A 16547-nucleotide genomic window follows, 5' to 3' on the forward strand; every position below is an offset into this window, starting at 1 on the left:
GCCAGCAAAAATCTGAAGACTGCAAAGTGGCCAGCCATGGGAGTATTCTACCTGTGGGAACAGCAAGTCCCAAGCTTCCAAGTGCGAAGGCGCTTAGGACACCCTGAAGCTGAAAGAAGGGCCATGTGCTGGAAGGTAACGGCGAGAGGAATGCCTGGTGAGAAGCATGGCCCTTCTTCCATGCTTACCGACATGCGACAGAGTGTGACCTGGACAGCTGGAAGCGCTTAGGACATCCTAAACCTGGAAGAAGGGCCATGTTGCTGGAAGCAACGGCGAGAGGGATGCTAGATGGGCTCTTTCTCAAGGAGTCAGGATGCCAACGCACTTACGCCAAGTTCCAAAGCAAAGACTCCATCCTACTCCTCCCCCCACCTCTGGAATTCCACCTTCCTTGTTGCGCCCATCGCTATGGTGACGGGCGCTCTCAGTACACTGTCTCTACAGGCCAGGAAAGAGTTGTGTGTCTTTGGGGTCCCTTCCGCTCCGCCTAGGGGTCCCCGGCCAGGCCGAGAGACCAAGCAGGGACCATGCGCGTGTTGGCACCCCCGGCTGAGCGCAGCCAGGACACACGCGTTGGGGCCCCAGCATGGCGCGAGGCAGCTCAGGCCATGGCGAGGACCGCGCGCATTCTGACCGATCGCTGCGGGCAGGAGGCGGTGACCATGTGGCAGCCCAAGGACAGTGTGCTGGACCCGAACGTGGCCCACCACCTCGGCCGCGCTGCCTACATCCAGCCCTGGCGCTTCCGCGTGGAGATGATCAAAGGCGGCGGCACCTTGGAGAAGCCGCCGCCAGGCGAGGGCGTCACGCTGTGGAAGGGCAAGATGAAGCCGCCCGCCTGGTACGCGCGCCTGCCGCTACCCTTGCACCGCAAAGCGCGCGCCCTGCAGACCACCGAGGTGGTGCACGCGCACGCGCGTGGAGCGCGCCTCACCGCCGCCCGCCTCGGCCGCGCGCAGCACCAGATTAACGGGCGGGTGCGACAGCTGCTGCGCCAGCGCGAGGTCACCGATCACAGGCTCAGCGAAGTGCGCAAGGGTCTGCTTATTAACCAGCAGAGCGTCAAGCTGCGGGGCTACAGGCCCAAGTCTGAGAAGGTGGGACCCTCCCCCACGCCCAACCCCAGCCTAATTGCAAAGACTGAGGCCTCCGCTATGCGGTGTCCAGCCCCGGGGAAACCCTTTCCATACTTTGGGAGGCCAAGGCTGGTTGATCACCTGAGGTCAGGAATTCGAGACCAGCCTGACCAACATGGTGAAACCCCCGTCTCTACTAAAAATACAAAATTAGCCGGGCCTGGTGGAGCATGCCTGTAATCTCAGCTACTTGGGAGGCTGAGGCAGGGGAATCACTTGAACCCGGGAGGCAGAGGTTGCAGTGAGCCGAGATCGTGCCATTGCACTCCAGCCTGGGCAACAAGAGCAAAACTCCATCTCAAAAAAAAAAAAAAAAAATCTTTCCATAGAGAGAACACCCAACTCTGGTGAATAAGGGCACAAGAAGATGAGGGCCGGATGCAGTAGCTCACGCCTGTAATCCCAGCACTTTGGGAGGCCTAAGTGGGAGGACCGCTTGAGTCCAGGCCTTCCAGGTTGCAGTGAACTATGATGGCACCACTGTGTTCCAGCCTGGGTGACAGGTGAGAACCTGTCTCTACCAAAAATTTTAAAAAGTTAGCTGGGTGTGTTGGTGCACACCTGTAATCCCAGCATTTTGGGATGCTGATGCGGGAGGATCGCTTGAGGCCAGGAGTTGGAGACCAGCCTGAGCAACATAGTGAGACCCCGTCTCTACAAAAAAAAATTTTTTTTAGTGGCCCAGCATGGTGGCATGCACTTATGGTCCCAGCTACTTGGAGGCTGAGGCAGGAGGATTGCTTAAGCCCAAGAGTTTGAGGCTGCAGTAAGCTATAATCAGGCCAACCGCAAACCAGCATGGGCAACACAGTGAGATCCCATCTCTCCAAAAATTGCAGGTAAATTAGCCAAGTTTGGTAGTTTGTGCTTGTAATCCCAGCACTTCAGGACACTGAGGCAGGAGGATTGCTTGAGGCCAGGAGTTTGAGGCCAGCCTGGACAACATAGCAAGACCCTGTCTGCACCAAAGTTTAAAAAAAAATAGTCAGGCATGGTGGTGCATGCCTCTAGTCCCAGCTACTTAGGAGGCTGAAGCAGGATTGTTTGAGCTCAGGAGTTCAAGGCTGTAGTGAAATATCATAGGGCCACTACACTTCAGCCTGGGAGATAGTGAGACTCAAAAACAAACAAACAAAAAAAGATGATGGATACAGGCCCAGGAAGAGATGCCTAAGCCCCCAAGACCCAAAGAGTGAGCCCTGCCCAAGGAGATGAGATCCTCAGCTTCCCTGCCCCAGAGGAGAAAATTATCCAAATCTCCCAGCCAGGGAGAGAGGGTGCAGCCCCTGATTCAGACTCCTTGAAAATCTCCCCAAAAAGTAAAACCCACAGCCCTCAGCCCAGGCATAAAATCATCCACCTAGACCCCAGGCCCAGAGGGTAAGACCCTTCCATAGGTGTGAGACCCTCAGTGCCCCAGTCCTAGTGAAAACACACTCCCAACTCCCAGCTGAGGAGAGCAGCTGATACCCTGGTCCCAACCCAGGTGAAACTCCCCCCAGAATGTTAAATAAAACCCAATTCCCCTGGCTTCAGGAAGTGAAAATCTCCACCCCCAGGCCTCATCTGTGGTGAAAGGAAGAAGTCCTCCCTACAGACAGAGACTTCAGACTGCCAACCCTCACACCCAAAGGTTAAGCTCCCATCCAGGGAGAAAGAGTAAGACTTCTAGTACCAGTCCTGGTGAAATCTTCCCCTTAAAGTGAAATCTCAAATCCCCACCCCAAAAGGTACAAAAATTCCTGCCTCCCGGGGGAGAGATGAGACCCCACCCACAGAAGGGGATTCCTACCCTCAGCCCCCAGATCCAAATATTAAGACTCCAAAAAGGTAAACCCTCATCATCCGTATGATATGATCCCTCCACCTGTAGTCAGGGAGAGGAGATAAGACCATCACTGAGGAAGGGGTGCCCAGCTCCCAGCCTCAGAGGGTGAGAACAACCCTCCCCCAAGTTGAGACACCTTCATCTCAGCCCCCTGGGCTCCTATCTGTAAAAGAGAGATGCCCCCAACCTCAAGCTCCAGAGAGCAAGACCCCCCAAGTGAGAGAGCCCACTGAAAAGATCAAACCTTCTCAAAGAGTGAGACACCCCACCCAAAGGATGAGAGTACCCTCAACTTCATCCTTCAAACTCAGAGTTTATGAGGCTGGCAAACCCTCTACCACCCCGGAAAGAGGAATCTCTTCCCAGCCCTTTCTTAACGATGTGAGGGATTCTCTCCTTGTTTTCTAGGTCCCTGACAAAGCTGACAGTATGCTTACATGGGAGAAAGAGGAGCTGAAAAGCATGAAGAGGAAAATGGAGAGAGATATGGAAAAATCAGAGGTCCTACTCAAGGTTAGGGGTGCCTGTGGACAAGTTACGGGGGCTGGAGGGGGATCCCTGGCTGCCTAATGGACAAACCACTCTGACCTGGGGACTGTCACAATAGCAATTCCTTCAAGCCACACTGACCAGATATTCACTGCATTTCGCTTTGTGAAATGGAAAAAAGGGAGGTCATGGGAGGTGACGTTGGGTCTCAGAATAACAACGAACACCCACTCTGTACCAAACCCTGTGCAGTCATTGAATCCACTCCTTAAGGCTGTCCTGTGAGGCAGAAACTATGATTTCCTCAATAGAGATGGGGAAATTGAGACCCAGAGAGAGACGACCTCACCTAATAATCAAAGCCATCAGTGAAAGCGCTGTGGTTTCAGCCCAAGTGACTAGAGTCTAGCTCTTTGAACTCTAACACGTGCTCCAGCTTCAGCCAGACTTGATCTCTCGCTGCATCCTTCGCACTTGCAATGAGAACTTCTTCATGAGGGCACACATGAAGGGGGAAGAGCAGCCAGACTTCAGGGGACCTTTGGGACCTGTCAAGGTTCGCTGGCAATTTGTGTGCTTTCGACTCATCCCTTTGATAAATACTAATCTGGTACCTGCTTCCCAGGCACCAGGCTTGGTATCATAGACGAAGTGGTGACTGAGAAAGAACCAGCCTTGTCCTTGAAGAGTTAACATTCTAAAGGCATTCAAAGAAAATACAGGCTGGGGACTTGTTTTATTTCCTATTGTGAGATTGAACTGTCAAGTCTTTTATTGTTGTTGAACTTTCCTTGCTTTTATGTAGAGATCTGCTCAGCTAGACTACATTTAAAAAAGCATTGGACCTTGAAGGCAGATATCGTACTACATTATATTTCACGTAGCAAAGCTCAGTAAGGTTGTGTTGACTGGGGAGTGGGGAGGAGGGGAGAAGAAGGGACAGGCTGGGGGACGAGGGTGTGGACGAGGCAGGAGACTCAGGGGCTGCTGAAACGCTGTCCGTGGTGCTGAACTGGAATAGGGCATATCTTCTAGCCGCTGTCATATTCCTTTAAATCTGATGATTCCTGAAATATCCTTCCAGGAAGTCGGAGGCAGAGAAGGGAGAAGCCCCTGAGGATGGACGTGGGAGCAAAGGGCTATAAAGAGGGAAATGGATCATGCCCATAATCCCAGTACTTTGGGAGGCCAAAGCAGGAGGATTGCTTCTTGAGGCCAGAAGTTCTAGACCAGTCTGAGCAACATAGCAAGGCCTCCTCTATATTTTAAAATAAAATAAAACTAGCCAGGCACAGCTGCACGTGCCTGCAGTCCCTATACAGGAGGCTGAGGGAGGAGGATTGTTTGAATCCAGGAGTTCAAGGCTGCAGTGAGCCATGATCATACCTCTGCACTCCAGTCTGGGTAATAGAGGAAGACCCTGTCTCTGCGAGAGTGAGAGAGAGAGGTGGGAAAGGACAGATATAGATAGAAACAGAGACAGGCTGCTTGGCAGGACCTAGTCTGAATATTGCTGGAGAAAAATACTTACCACCAATCAGATTTGTTTCAACTTAAAATCATGAAGTCAAACCTCAAATTGGCACTCAAACCTTTCTCAGATACCTCGCCTTAAGTCTCTAGAAGACTTGCTGACCTGCTGGGCAAGTGATTTCATAACTTCTCTTCCTTTAGTCCTCTCCAGCTCCCTGTGCCTTCCTTGCTCTACAGTGATTTCAATGAAAACCACCAAAGGGAACCTCTCTCATTTTTCCTCTGTCAATCCTATAATTCCACCCTTCCACCCTTCTCCTGCATCATCAACATTTCCTTCTCTCTTGGCTCATTGTCACCAGTGAACAAAGGGAGAGTTATTCTTTCATGGGTACAGATCTGTTGGGATGATGAAAAAGTTCTGGAGGTGGATTGCAATCCAGCCTGGAAGACAGAGCAAGATTCTATATAAATGAATGAAGGAAGGAGGGAAGGAACAGAACAGGTAAAATTAATCTCCAAGTCAGCTTACTGGAGATGATGGTTGTACGAATACACTTAATGCCACTAAACTGTACACTTAGCAAGGTTAAAATAGAAACATGTTATGTCATATCTATTTTACTACAATAAAAAGCCCACCTCTCTTGATCTACATGCCCCTCTAGATACCCGTTTTTCTAATCCACTGCATCTTATCTGCATATGTCAACTTGCTCATGTTGACTCCAGGCAGGCTCCTCAGCTAAACTGCATTTGAACAAGCATTGGACCTTGAAGGCAGATACAGTACTAAATTATATTTCACGTAGCAAAACTCAGTAAGGATGTGTTGACTGGGGGGTGGGGAGGAGGGGAGAAGAAGGGACAGGCTGAGGGGTCGAGGGTGTGGACGAGGTAGGAGACTCAGGGGCTGGTGGAACGCTGTCCGTGGTGCTGAACTGGACAGCTGTCCTTTTTTTTTTTTGAGTTGGCTCTATTGCCCAGGCTGGAGTGCAGTGGCGTGGCGTGATCGCAGCTCACTGCAACCTCTGCCTTCCGAGTTCAAGCAATTCTCCGACCTCAGCCTCCCGAGTAGCTGGGATTACAGATGCCTGCCAGCACACCCGGCTAATTTTTGTATTTTTAGTAGAGACGTGGTTTCACCATGTGCGCCAGGCTGGTCTCAAACTCCTGACCTCGTGATCCACCTGCCTCGGCCTCCCAAAGTGCTAGGATTACAGGCGTGAGCCACTGCGCCCAGCCTGGACAGCTGTCTTGCTGGTCACTGTATCCCCACCACCTGGCACATCGCCTGGCATCAGTAGGGGTTTAATTAATATATGAATTCATGAACAAAAGACTTTTTAAGTCCACTTTTTAACCAAATGAATAAATCCCAAAGATATCATGTTCAGAGAAAGAAGCTGGACATAAAGTGTACACTCTGTAGGATTCCATTTATATGAAGTTTTAGATTCAGCAAGGGTTTTCTTCAAGGGACAGTTAGTAAATGCTTTCAGCCTTGTGTGCTGTGCAGTTTCTGTCACAACTACTCAACTTGGCCAGTGTGCCATGGAAACAACGAGAAATGATATGCATATGAATGGGCATGACTGTGTTTCAATAAAATTTTACTTACAAAAACAGGTCTGCCATCCATAGGATGGAAATTTATCAACTCCTTAACAACAGGCAAAACTCGGCTGGGTGCAGTGGCTCACATCTGTTATCCCAGCACTTTGGGAGGCCCAAGCAGGAGAGTTGCTTGAGGCCAGGAGTTTGAGGCCAGGAATTTGAGGCCAGCTTGCACAGCATAGCAAGAAATCATCTCTACAAAAATGTTTAAAAATAACTGGGCATGGTTAGCATGCACCTGTAGTCCTAGCTATTTAGGAGGCTGAGCTGAGAGGATCTCTTGAGCCCAGGAGTTTGAGGCCACAGTGAGCCAGGATCATGCCACTGCAATCCAGCCTGGGAGACAGAGCAAGATTCTGTAAATGAATGAAGGAAGGAAGGACTAAAACAGGTAAAACTAATCTCCAAGTCAGCTTACTAGAGGGGGTCAGGGAGGGACAGAGGAAAGGGGAGCCAGAGAAATGTATGGCATGATGGAAATATTTTATATCTTGATGGAGAGTGTTTATAAGGGTGTATATATGTGCAAATGACTTGTTTTGATATAACTCTCAAATAATTGCAAATATCAAAGGAATATGATATGCTTCATTTTATTGTGGAGGAAGTAAGATTTCGATGGCGGGATGCTGTCCAGATGAGACACAGCCTGGTGGGAGGGGGGAACTCAGAGAATAGCAGTCTCTTAATATTGATCAGAGCAGAGGAAGGGAGACTTCAAGACTAGAGGTGGGGATGGGATGAGTGCCAGTTGAGAATCAAGGGGGTGACACAGGAAGATCAAGATGTGGGTATAGTGAGTGCCAGCTCTCCATGTTACAGTGGGGAAATGCATGAGACAGGCTCTTTTCTCAGGGTGCCAGAACAGAGCCAGGCACAGAAACCAAGCAATTGACACCCAGCACAGGGAAGCTGTTGCTGTCTCTTACTGCTCCCCTCACCCCACCCCCAAAGAGTCACTGAAGGCTTCTGAACTGGATAAGGAGGCAGGAGATGTCTGAGCTTCAACTTAGAAATTGCTTCTTCCCAAGAACACAAACAAGAGCTGGAAAGGGGCCGGGTGTGGTGGCTCACACCTGTAATTCCAATACTTTGGGAGGCTGAGGCAGGAGGATCACTTGAGCCCAGGAGTTCAAGACCAGCCTGAGTAACATAGCATGACCCTGTCTCAAAATAAAAGAACAGGAAAGGGTCAAGAATGGAGTGAGGAAGGAAACCAATTTCTCAGAACCAATCCATATCCCAGCACTTTGGGAGGCTGAGGCGGGTGGATCACCTGAGGTCAGAAGTTTGAAACCAGCCTGGCCAACATAGCAAAATCCTGTCTCTACTAAAAAATACAAAAATTAGCTAGGTGTGATGGCACATGCCTGTAATCCTAGCTACTCATGAGGCCGAAGCAGGAGAATCCTTTGAACCCGGGAGGCGGAGGTTTCACTGAGCCAAGATCGCACCATTGCATGATCTGTCTGGAAGTGAGCAGACTCACTTTTACCTGATTATTATGCACAGTGCCATAAACAGAAGACAACTTTGTGAATAAAAAAGTGATTTTAAGACATTTCTCTAGCTGGGCACAGCAGCTCACGCCTGTAATTCCAACACTTTGAGAGCCCAAGGTGGGTGGATCACTTGAGCCCAGGAGTTTGAGACCAGCCTGGACAACATAGTAAGACCTCGTCCCTACAAAAATTAAAAAAATAATTAGCCAGTGTGGTAGCATGTGTCTATGTCCCAGCTACTTGGGAGGCTGAGGTGGGAGGATCGCTTGAGCACAGGATGTCCAGGCTGCTGTGAGCTGTGATCACGCCACTGCACTCCAGCCTGGGAGACTGAGTGAGACTCTACCTCAAAATATGTATATATATATTACTTCCCTGGATTACCTGACATCCAAGCGAACACCCATCACCTGGGAAAAATGTAAGCAGAATTGCCTGATCTTTGACTCTTATTTCCACATTCCCATACCTTACCACACCTTCCCTTCTCTAAAAGCCACGTTTGAGGGAATATCTATTCAGCACCACCAACTCATCCATGTGTTTATCTGTAATGGCTATTGAGGAAACTGTACTGTTCATGGTTGTTTTTGTTTTTTGTTTTGAGACAGGATCTCACTCTGTTGCCCAGGCTACAGTGCAGTGGTGCAATCATGGCTCACTGCAGCCTCAACCTCCCGGGCTCAGGTGACCCTCCCACCTCAGCCTCCTGAGTAGCTGGGATTACAGACGTGAATCACCACACCTTGCTAATTTTTTGCTTTTTTGTAGAGATGGAGTTTCACCATGTGGCCCAGGCTGGTCTTGAACTCCTAGGCTCAAGCGGTCCTCCCACCTTGGCCTCCCAAAGTGCTGGAATTACAGGCATGAGCCACCACACCCAGGCTGAACGCAGTGATTTTTTCACAGTGTGTTCATAGATCAAAACATCAAATTGTACACTTTAAATAAATACAATTTTTATTTATCAATTATACCTCAATAAAGCTGGGAAAATTAAGTGGAAAAGAATACGTTTTAAATGAACTTACTACAAAAAAATGATAAGTATGTGAGAAAATGGATATGTTCATTAGCTTGATAACATCCTTCCACATTGCATACACAAATCAAAGCATCACATTGCATGCCATAAATATATACAATTATTATTTTTCAATTAAAAACAAAAATTTAAGTAAAATAATAAAGTAAACCTTGAGGGGTGGTGTGATGTGAGTCAAAGGAGGAAAAAGAATCATTTTTTCATAAGACATAGACATGTCTCTCCTAAAAAAGATTTCGTGAAAGAAAATATTTATCTGGAACATTGGGGAAATAAGTTAAATCAAAATATATTTCCAGGCCAGGCACAGTGGCTCATGCCTGCAATCCTAAAACTTTGGGAGGCTGAGGCAGGAAGATTGCTTGAGCCTAGGAGTTTGAGACCAGCCTAGGCAACATAGTGAGACCCTGCCTTTACAAAAAAATAAATAAATAATACAAATTAGCTGTCTCAGGAGGCTGAGGCAAGAGGATCGCTTGAGCCCAGGAGGTTGAGGCTGCAGTGAGTTACGATTGCACCACTGCACTACAACCTGTGCAACATGTGTCTCAAAAGAAAAAAAAATAATGTATATATACCCATAAGTAAAAACCTTTACCAGTATCAAAAAAAAAAAAAAAAAAATTAGGCACACTGCCTCACGCCTGTAATTCCAACACTTTGGAAGGTCAAAGGAGGAGGATAGCTTGAAGCCAGGAGTTCGAGACCAGCCTAGACAACATAGTCAGACCCCTTCTCCACAAGAAGTTTTAAAAATAGCAAGGCATGGTGCTTTACTCCTGTAGTCCCAGCTACTCAGGAGGCTTAGGCAGGAGGATTACTTGAGCCCAGGATGTTGAGGCTCTAGTGAGCTATGGTGGCACCACTGCATTCCAGCCTGGATGACAGAGCAAGATTTTGTCTCAAAAAAAAAAAAAAAATGAGAGGGTCAGTTTCCGTTTAGAGGTAGAAATGCTTTACAGCCTATAAGGCTCAAGCCTGCAGCAGAGAAATCACTTTCATGCACTTCCCTCAACCTCCCAGTTCTCACTCTGCCTTCTCCTCCACTCCCCACCCAGACCCTGGCCTCCTGCCGAGACACTCTGAACTTCTGCTTCAAGGAGCGGCTCCAAGCCGTGGACCTCATGAACCAGCCTCTGGACAAGGTTCTGGAGCAGGCCAGACGCCACTCATGGGTGAACCTCTCCCGAGCCCCCACTCCACGCACACAGGGTCAGAAAACGCCTCCTCCAGACCCTGTGGGCACCTATACCCCAGGTAGGAGTCCACCGTACTGCGTCGTATTGGTGCCCACCCAGATCCCCTTGACTGTCAGTGCAGCCCGTCGCCCACTTAGCTGTCCCTTTCCTGGGAAATAGCCCTAGAGTCAATGGGAGGACTGAAAGCCTGTCTTGCTGAGCACACATTGTCACTCAGCTTTTCCCCCTGTGCTCTCCTGCCCACAGTCGCTGAGGACTCAGTCATTCGCAGGCTCTGCTTTTTTTTTTTTTTTTTTCTTTGAGATGGAGTCTTGCTCTGTCACCCAGGCTGGAGTGCAATGGCCTGATCTCAGCTCACTGCAACCTCCGCCTCCCAGGTTCAAGTGATTCTCCTGCCTCCCCCTCCTGAGCAGCTGGGATTACAGGCGGCCGCCACCACGCCCGGCTAATTTTTCTATTTTTAGTAGAGGCAGGGGTTTCACCATATTGGCCAGGCTGGTCTCGAACTCCTGACCTCAGGTGATCCACCCGCCTCAGCCTCCCAAAGTGCTGGGATTACAGGTTACAGGCTCTGCTTCTAAGGAAACCAACCCAAGACGCTACTTACACTATCCCCCGCCCCCCCTGGACTTTCACCCAGTCCCTCAATAAAACCCCTTCGCCCAGGGCCCACCACCACCTGAGAATAGAGAGAGGGACATGGGCTCTGGGAACGGAGGACTTGGCACCCCCACGCGCATCCTGGGCATTTGCAGCGTGCGCCTTGGCGCTAAACGAAGCCAAGCGGTTGTTGGTCGAGTCCAAGGACACCTTGGTGGAAATGGCAAAGAACGAGGTGGACGTCCGGGAGCAACAGCTGCAGATAAGCGACCGTGTGTGTGCCTCGCTGGCGCAGAAGGCGAGCGAGACCTTGGAGCTGAAGGTGAGCGCATTACCTGCGGCTGCGGGCCAGGGTGGGACAGGGGAGGAGACGCGGACTGGGAGCCAGCGTGATCCCCCTGCGCTTCCCTGCCCCCAGGAAAGATTAAATATGACGTTAGGACTGATGAGGGGAACTATCCTCCGGTGTACGAAATATAACCAAGAGTTGTACACCACCCACGGTCTCATCAAGGTACGGTTCGGGGTGAGAGCCTTCGGGGGTGGAGGCAGGGGTGCCGGTGGGTGGAGACTGGGTTTCAATGCGCTTTCACACCGCACCCCACCAGGGTCCTCTGTCGAAAGTTCACCTGGAGACCGCAGAAAAGCTGGACAGACCCCTGGTTCGCATGTACCAGAGACACGTGGGCACCCAACTCCCAGAGGCTGCGCGCCTCGCACAGGTAAACCCCCTCCCCCGTACCCCTCTAGGCGCAGCCCCGCCAATGGTAAGGCTCCTTCCTCAAGCACATCTAGACCAGGTATGATCCCCCGCTCACCCAAGTCGGCCTGTCCTTCAACTCCTGCCACGAAGTGGGGAGGCGGGGGCTTCAGTGGGTACTGAAGTGGGTACTGGCGGGGGCTTCAGTGGGTACTGGCTCAAATAAGTCCCCTCAACCCCTGTCCTCCCCCCTCACACACACCCTCACTGTCCGGCTCTGGCCTTAGTCTCTCTAACCTGTAAAATGAGGAGCACGTCAGCACCCACTTCAAATGGTGGTGGTGACAGATGAGTTCATGCATGAAAGGTGTGTAGCATGGCACCTGCATAGAATACCCTTAAAGCCGCCCAGCTGTCATTGTTATTATTAACTATTATTATTATTATTATTATTTGAGACAGACTCTCGCTCTGTCGCCCAGGCTGGAGTGCAGTGGCTTGATCTCGGCTCACTGCAACCTCCGCCTCCCGGGTTCAAGCGATTCTCCTCCCTCAGCCTCCTGAGTAGCTGGGATTACAGGTGCATGCCACCACACCCGGCTAATTTTTGTATTTTTAGTAGAGACAGAGTTCTGCTATGTTGGCCAGGCTGGTCTTGAACTCCTGACCTCAGGTGATCCGCCCGCCTCGGCCTCCCAAAGTGCTGGGATTACAGGTGTCAGCCACTGCGTCCGGCCCTGAGCTGTTATTATTAAGCACCCTTTCTAAGGAGGATCCTTCCTACACATCTTGACCAGATGCATTCCCCTCCCTCAGCCTGCCCTGTCGCGGTTTTTTTTTTTTTTTTCCAGGCACACCTGGCCCATTCAGATGTGTTCCCCTCCTCAGCTGTGTTCCTTACACACACACCTGGCGCAGGTGTGCCTGCCCACCCCAGGTAGCCATCTGCTCTGGCTCACGGGTCTGCCCTGCTCCCTATCCAGGGCACCGACAAGCTGCAGCGCCACATCACGTACCTGGAAAAGAACCTGGACGAGCTGCTCGCCACGCACAAGAACCTCACCTGGGGCCTCAACTGCAAGAACATCGGGCATGAGGTGGACGGCAACGTGGTGCGCCTGCGCCTGCGCCAGCGGCAACCGCACGTGTGCTACGAGCAGGCGCAGCGCCTGGTTAAGGACTGGGACCCGCGCACGCCGCCGCCGCGCAGCAAGAGCAGCGCGGACTCCTAGTGACCCCAGCGTCCCCCGCCCCAGCCAGCTGATTGGATGCTGGCTGGGACCTCGGAGAGCAGACACAGCCCCATGGCCCTCCCTCTCCCCTGACGCACCCTCCCTCCAAGCACCCTCTAGGAGAATTATAATTAAAAATAACAATAATTATCATGTATTAGGCACCTACTGTATGTCAACCACTTACCCTAGGACACGTTATAAGCGCATATCCTGGTAGTTAATAGGATGGATTTGGGTGCCAGATGGCTGGGATTTAAATTCCAGCTTCCCAGTTTCAAGCTGTGTGGCCTTGGACAAGTCACTGTCCCTCTCTGGCCTTGGTCTCTCCAACCTGTAAAATGAGGAGCATGACAGCACCCACTTCAAATGGTGGTTGTAGGCGGGGCGCGGTGGCTAACGCCTGTAATCCCAGCACTTTGGGAGGCGGAAGCAGGCGGACCACCTGAGGTCCGGAGTTCGAGACCAGCCTGGCCAACATGGTGAAACCCTGTCTCTACTAAAAATACAAAAATTAGCTGGGCCTGGTGGTGTGCACCTGTAATCCCAGCTACTGGGGAGGCTGAGACAGGAGACTCGCTTGAACCCAGGAGGCAGAGGTTGCAGTGAGCTGAGATCAAGCCACTGCACTCCAGCCTGGGTGACAAGAGCGAGACTCAGCCTCAAAAAAAAAAAAAAAATTGGTGGCTGTGAGGACAGATGAGTTCATGCATGAAAGCCCTATAGTATGGTGGCTGCATAGTATATCCTCAAGGCACCTGAGCTGTTATTATTGGCATCTCCATTTTACAGTTGAGGAAACAGGCACAGAGAGGCTGTGCAGCTTGCCCAGGGTCACACAGGAAGTAGCAAAGCTGGAATTTTCATTCCAGACTCAAGAGCCTGCACTCTAAGTGGAACTTCTAGGAGCTCTGCTCTGTCCTACCCCATGTGGTGTCTGGTCTTGAGCCCAGCACTGAGAATAAAGCAGTGAGCAGGGCTGATGTGGTCCCCACTCTCAGGGAGGTCACAGGTTGATCCGGTGCAGCTAACGTCATCCATTTGGGTGTGGCTCTGGTTCAGGTCCTTCTGGTTTTCCAGTAGCCTCTTGGACACCCCGCCATCGCAGGACCCCTCACACTGAGCTGTGATTCTTATCTGCTCTTCCCAGGAAGATCCAGGGTGTTGCACACATACAGAAAGAATGCGCATTACAGCCACAGGTATCTCCTAAGCAACTGCTCTGTGTCAGAGGCTGTGTGAGGTGCCAGGGATACAGCAAGGATGTGTCCCTCCGTCGTGGAGCTCACAGTGTATATGCCGAGAATGGCCTTCACAAATGTTGGTATCCTTTCGGCAAAGCCAGCCAATCGTATGGACCTAAGCACCAACATTTAGCAGAGAAGAAAATGAAGCTCATTTTTCTTCTCATTTTCCCAGGGTTACACAGCCAGAGATGGGTAAAGCAAGATTTGAACCTGTCATGCTCCACATCTCAAGCAGGGACCAGGATCTGAATGAGTCCCCAAAACAAGAGAATGGAGATTGGGTCAATTACGGCCACTGGACAGAAAAACGCATGGGCAAAAAAGAGAGCCATCTGCCCAGGATGACAGAGCTGGGTAGGAGTTCAGCTGGGGGTCGGCTCCATTGGTCTGACTCAGAAGCATTGTGTCTCACAGCCAGCTCCCTTATGTCAAGACAGACTCTACAGCTTGGGGGTTACAGGCCCCCAGTCTCCCTGGGGCTCAGACTCCCACATAAACTATTCTTCTTCAAGCACTTCTTCCCAGTACCAATCAGGATATCAACAAGAAACAGCACACTCCATTTGAAAGAAGTTTAAGGGCCAGGCGCGGTGGCTCACACCTGTAATCCCAGTACTTAGGGAGGCCGAGGTGGGCAGATCATTTGAGGTCAGAAGTTCAACACCAGCCTGGCCAACATGGTGAAACTCTACCTCTACTAAAAATACAAAAATTAGCCAGGCATGGTGGCGGGAGCCTGTAGTCCCAGCTACTTAGGAAGGCTGAGGCAGGAGAATTGCTTGAATCCCAGAGGTGGAGGTTGTAGTGAGCTGAGATCGCCCCACTGCACTCCAGCCTGGGTGACAGAGTGAGACTCTGTCTCAAAAAAAAAAAAAAAGAGAGAGAGAGAGAGAGAAGTTTAAGAGACCACAGTTGATCCTCATTATCCCCAAATTTACTTGCTAATTCACTTACCGAAATTTATTTGTCACTTCAAAATCAGTACTTGTAGTGCTTTCACAATCATTTGCAGGCATGCACAGAGTCGTGAAAACATTTTTAGCCACCTGATGTTCACACTGCCCCTCTGAGGGCAAATAAGGTGATGCTGCCTTTTTGTGCCAGCTCTCTTACAGTAAACAAGTGTCCTTGTGGCAGCCTATTTCGCATCTCTGTCTCTTTTTTTTTCTTTTCTTTTTTTTTTTTTTGCATTTTTGTGCATTTTGTTGGTGGTTTTTGCTGTTTAAAATGACTTCCAGGGGTTAGTGCTGAAGTGCTGTCTACTGTCCCTGAGCACAAGAAGGCTGAAATGTGTCTTAGGGGAAAAATACCTGTTAGATAAGCTTCATTCAGGCATGCATTATAGTGCTGTGGCCGTGACCTCCATGTGCATGAATGCATCACATATATTAAATAAGGTGTCTTTTTTTTTTTTGAGACAGAGTCTCACTCTTTTTGCCCAGGCTGGAGTGCAGTGGTGCAATTTTGGCTCATTGCAACCTCCGCCTCCTGTGTTCAAACGATTCTCCTGCCTCAGCTTCCCAAGTAGCTGGAATTACATACACACACCGCCACACCCAGCTGATTTTTGTATTTTTAGTAGAGACAGGGTTTCACTATGTTGGCCAGGCTGCTCTCGAACTTCTGACCTCAAGTGAACTTCCAACCACCCGCCTTGGCCTCCCAAAGTGCTGGGATTACAGGCATGAGCCACCGCACCCGGCCAAATAAGGTCTCTTTAAATAGAAACACCTAAAACAAGGTTATGTCTTGATTCGTTGACAAAAGGGCTGTGACCACAGGCTCACAGAAACCTAATCCTGTATTTCCCCATGAGCCATGGTTCAGCGTTCACTGATTCAGTGTGCATGGTGGCTTTATGGACCATTACCGCAAATAACAGGAATTAACTGTGTTTGCAAAGGTGTGGGCAGCTAGTAGGGAAACCTCAAAGGATAGCTAGCATAATATCCACATGCCAGTGATTGCGGGGAGCCTTTTCCACCTGTGGGTCTGAAGGGAAAGGGCTGTTAGCAGATGGGAGCATGTAACTCTGTGATGCTGCAGTGTATACGCTGGGAAATGCCCCTACCCACCTCTCTGTCCATTGGCCAGTGTCCCCTATGGGCCGAACCACCCTGCTGACTTTTGACCTTCATGCAGGTCCTTCCCGGAGCTGGGAATTATCCCTTTACCCTCACCTTTGCCCATCTTGATGCCCAGAAATCTTGCATAGGAGGCAAATGCTCCCCTTGCAAGCAATGTCTTGCCCTGGGGTGTGCAGCCTGCCACCCTCACCTTGCTGTCACCACCCCAGTTTGTGACTTAAGCTCACACAATGTCCCCAAACAGCATTTGCACAATTCCCCCCATTGCCTCAGAGCTGAGATTTCAGCTGCTGCCCTAGATGTGAGTCCTGTGCACCCAGCAAGCTTCTCCATGACAGGTGGGTGTCATTATCCCAACCTTAGAGATGAAGAAATAGGCCCAAAGCAGT

The 16547-nt window shown here is 50.3% G+C and overlaps 1 protein-coding gene across 1 annotated transcript; it reads left to right on the plus strand.

Annotated features, from left to right (window-relative positions):
* The first annotated feature begins 402 nt into the window (after positions 1–402).
* On the plus strand, positions 403–12981 carry TEKTL1 (tektin like 1). Its single transcript, XM_004060180.4, has 7 exons — positions 403–1100; positions 3376–3480; positions 10152–10350; positions 11048–11214; positions 11311–11406; positions 11501–11614; positions 12576–12981. Exons 1-7 carry the CDS (start codon positions 531–533, stop codon positions 12822–12824), a joined length of 1500 nt encoding a protein of 499 aa, XP_004060228.2. The 5' UTR covers positions 403–530; the 3' UTR covers positions 12825–12981.
* Positions 12982–16547: the final 3566 nt, after the last annotated feature.

The sequence above is a fragment of the Gorilla gorilla genome, chromosome 20 (assembly GCF_029281585.2).
Source record: "Gorilla gorilla gorilla isolate KB3781 chromosome 20, NHGRI_mGorGor1-v2.1_pri, whole genome shotgun sequence".
In the NCBI taxonomy this organism is placed as follows: Eukaryota; Metazoa; Chordata; class Mammalia; order Primates; family Hominidae; genus Gorilla; species Gorilla gorilla.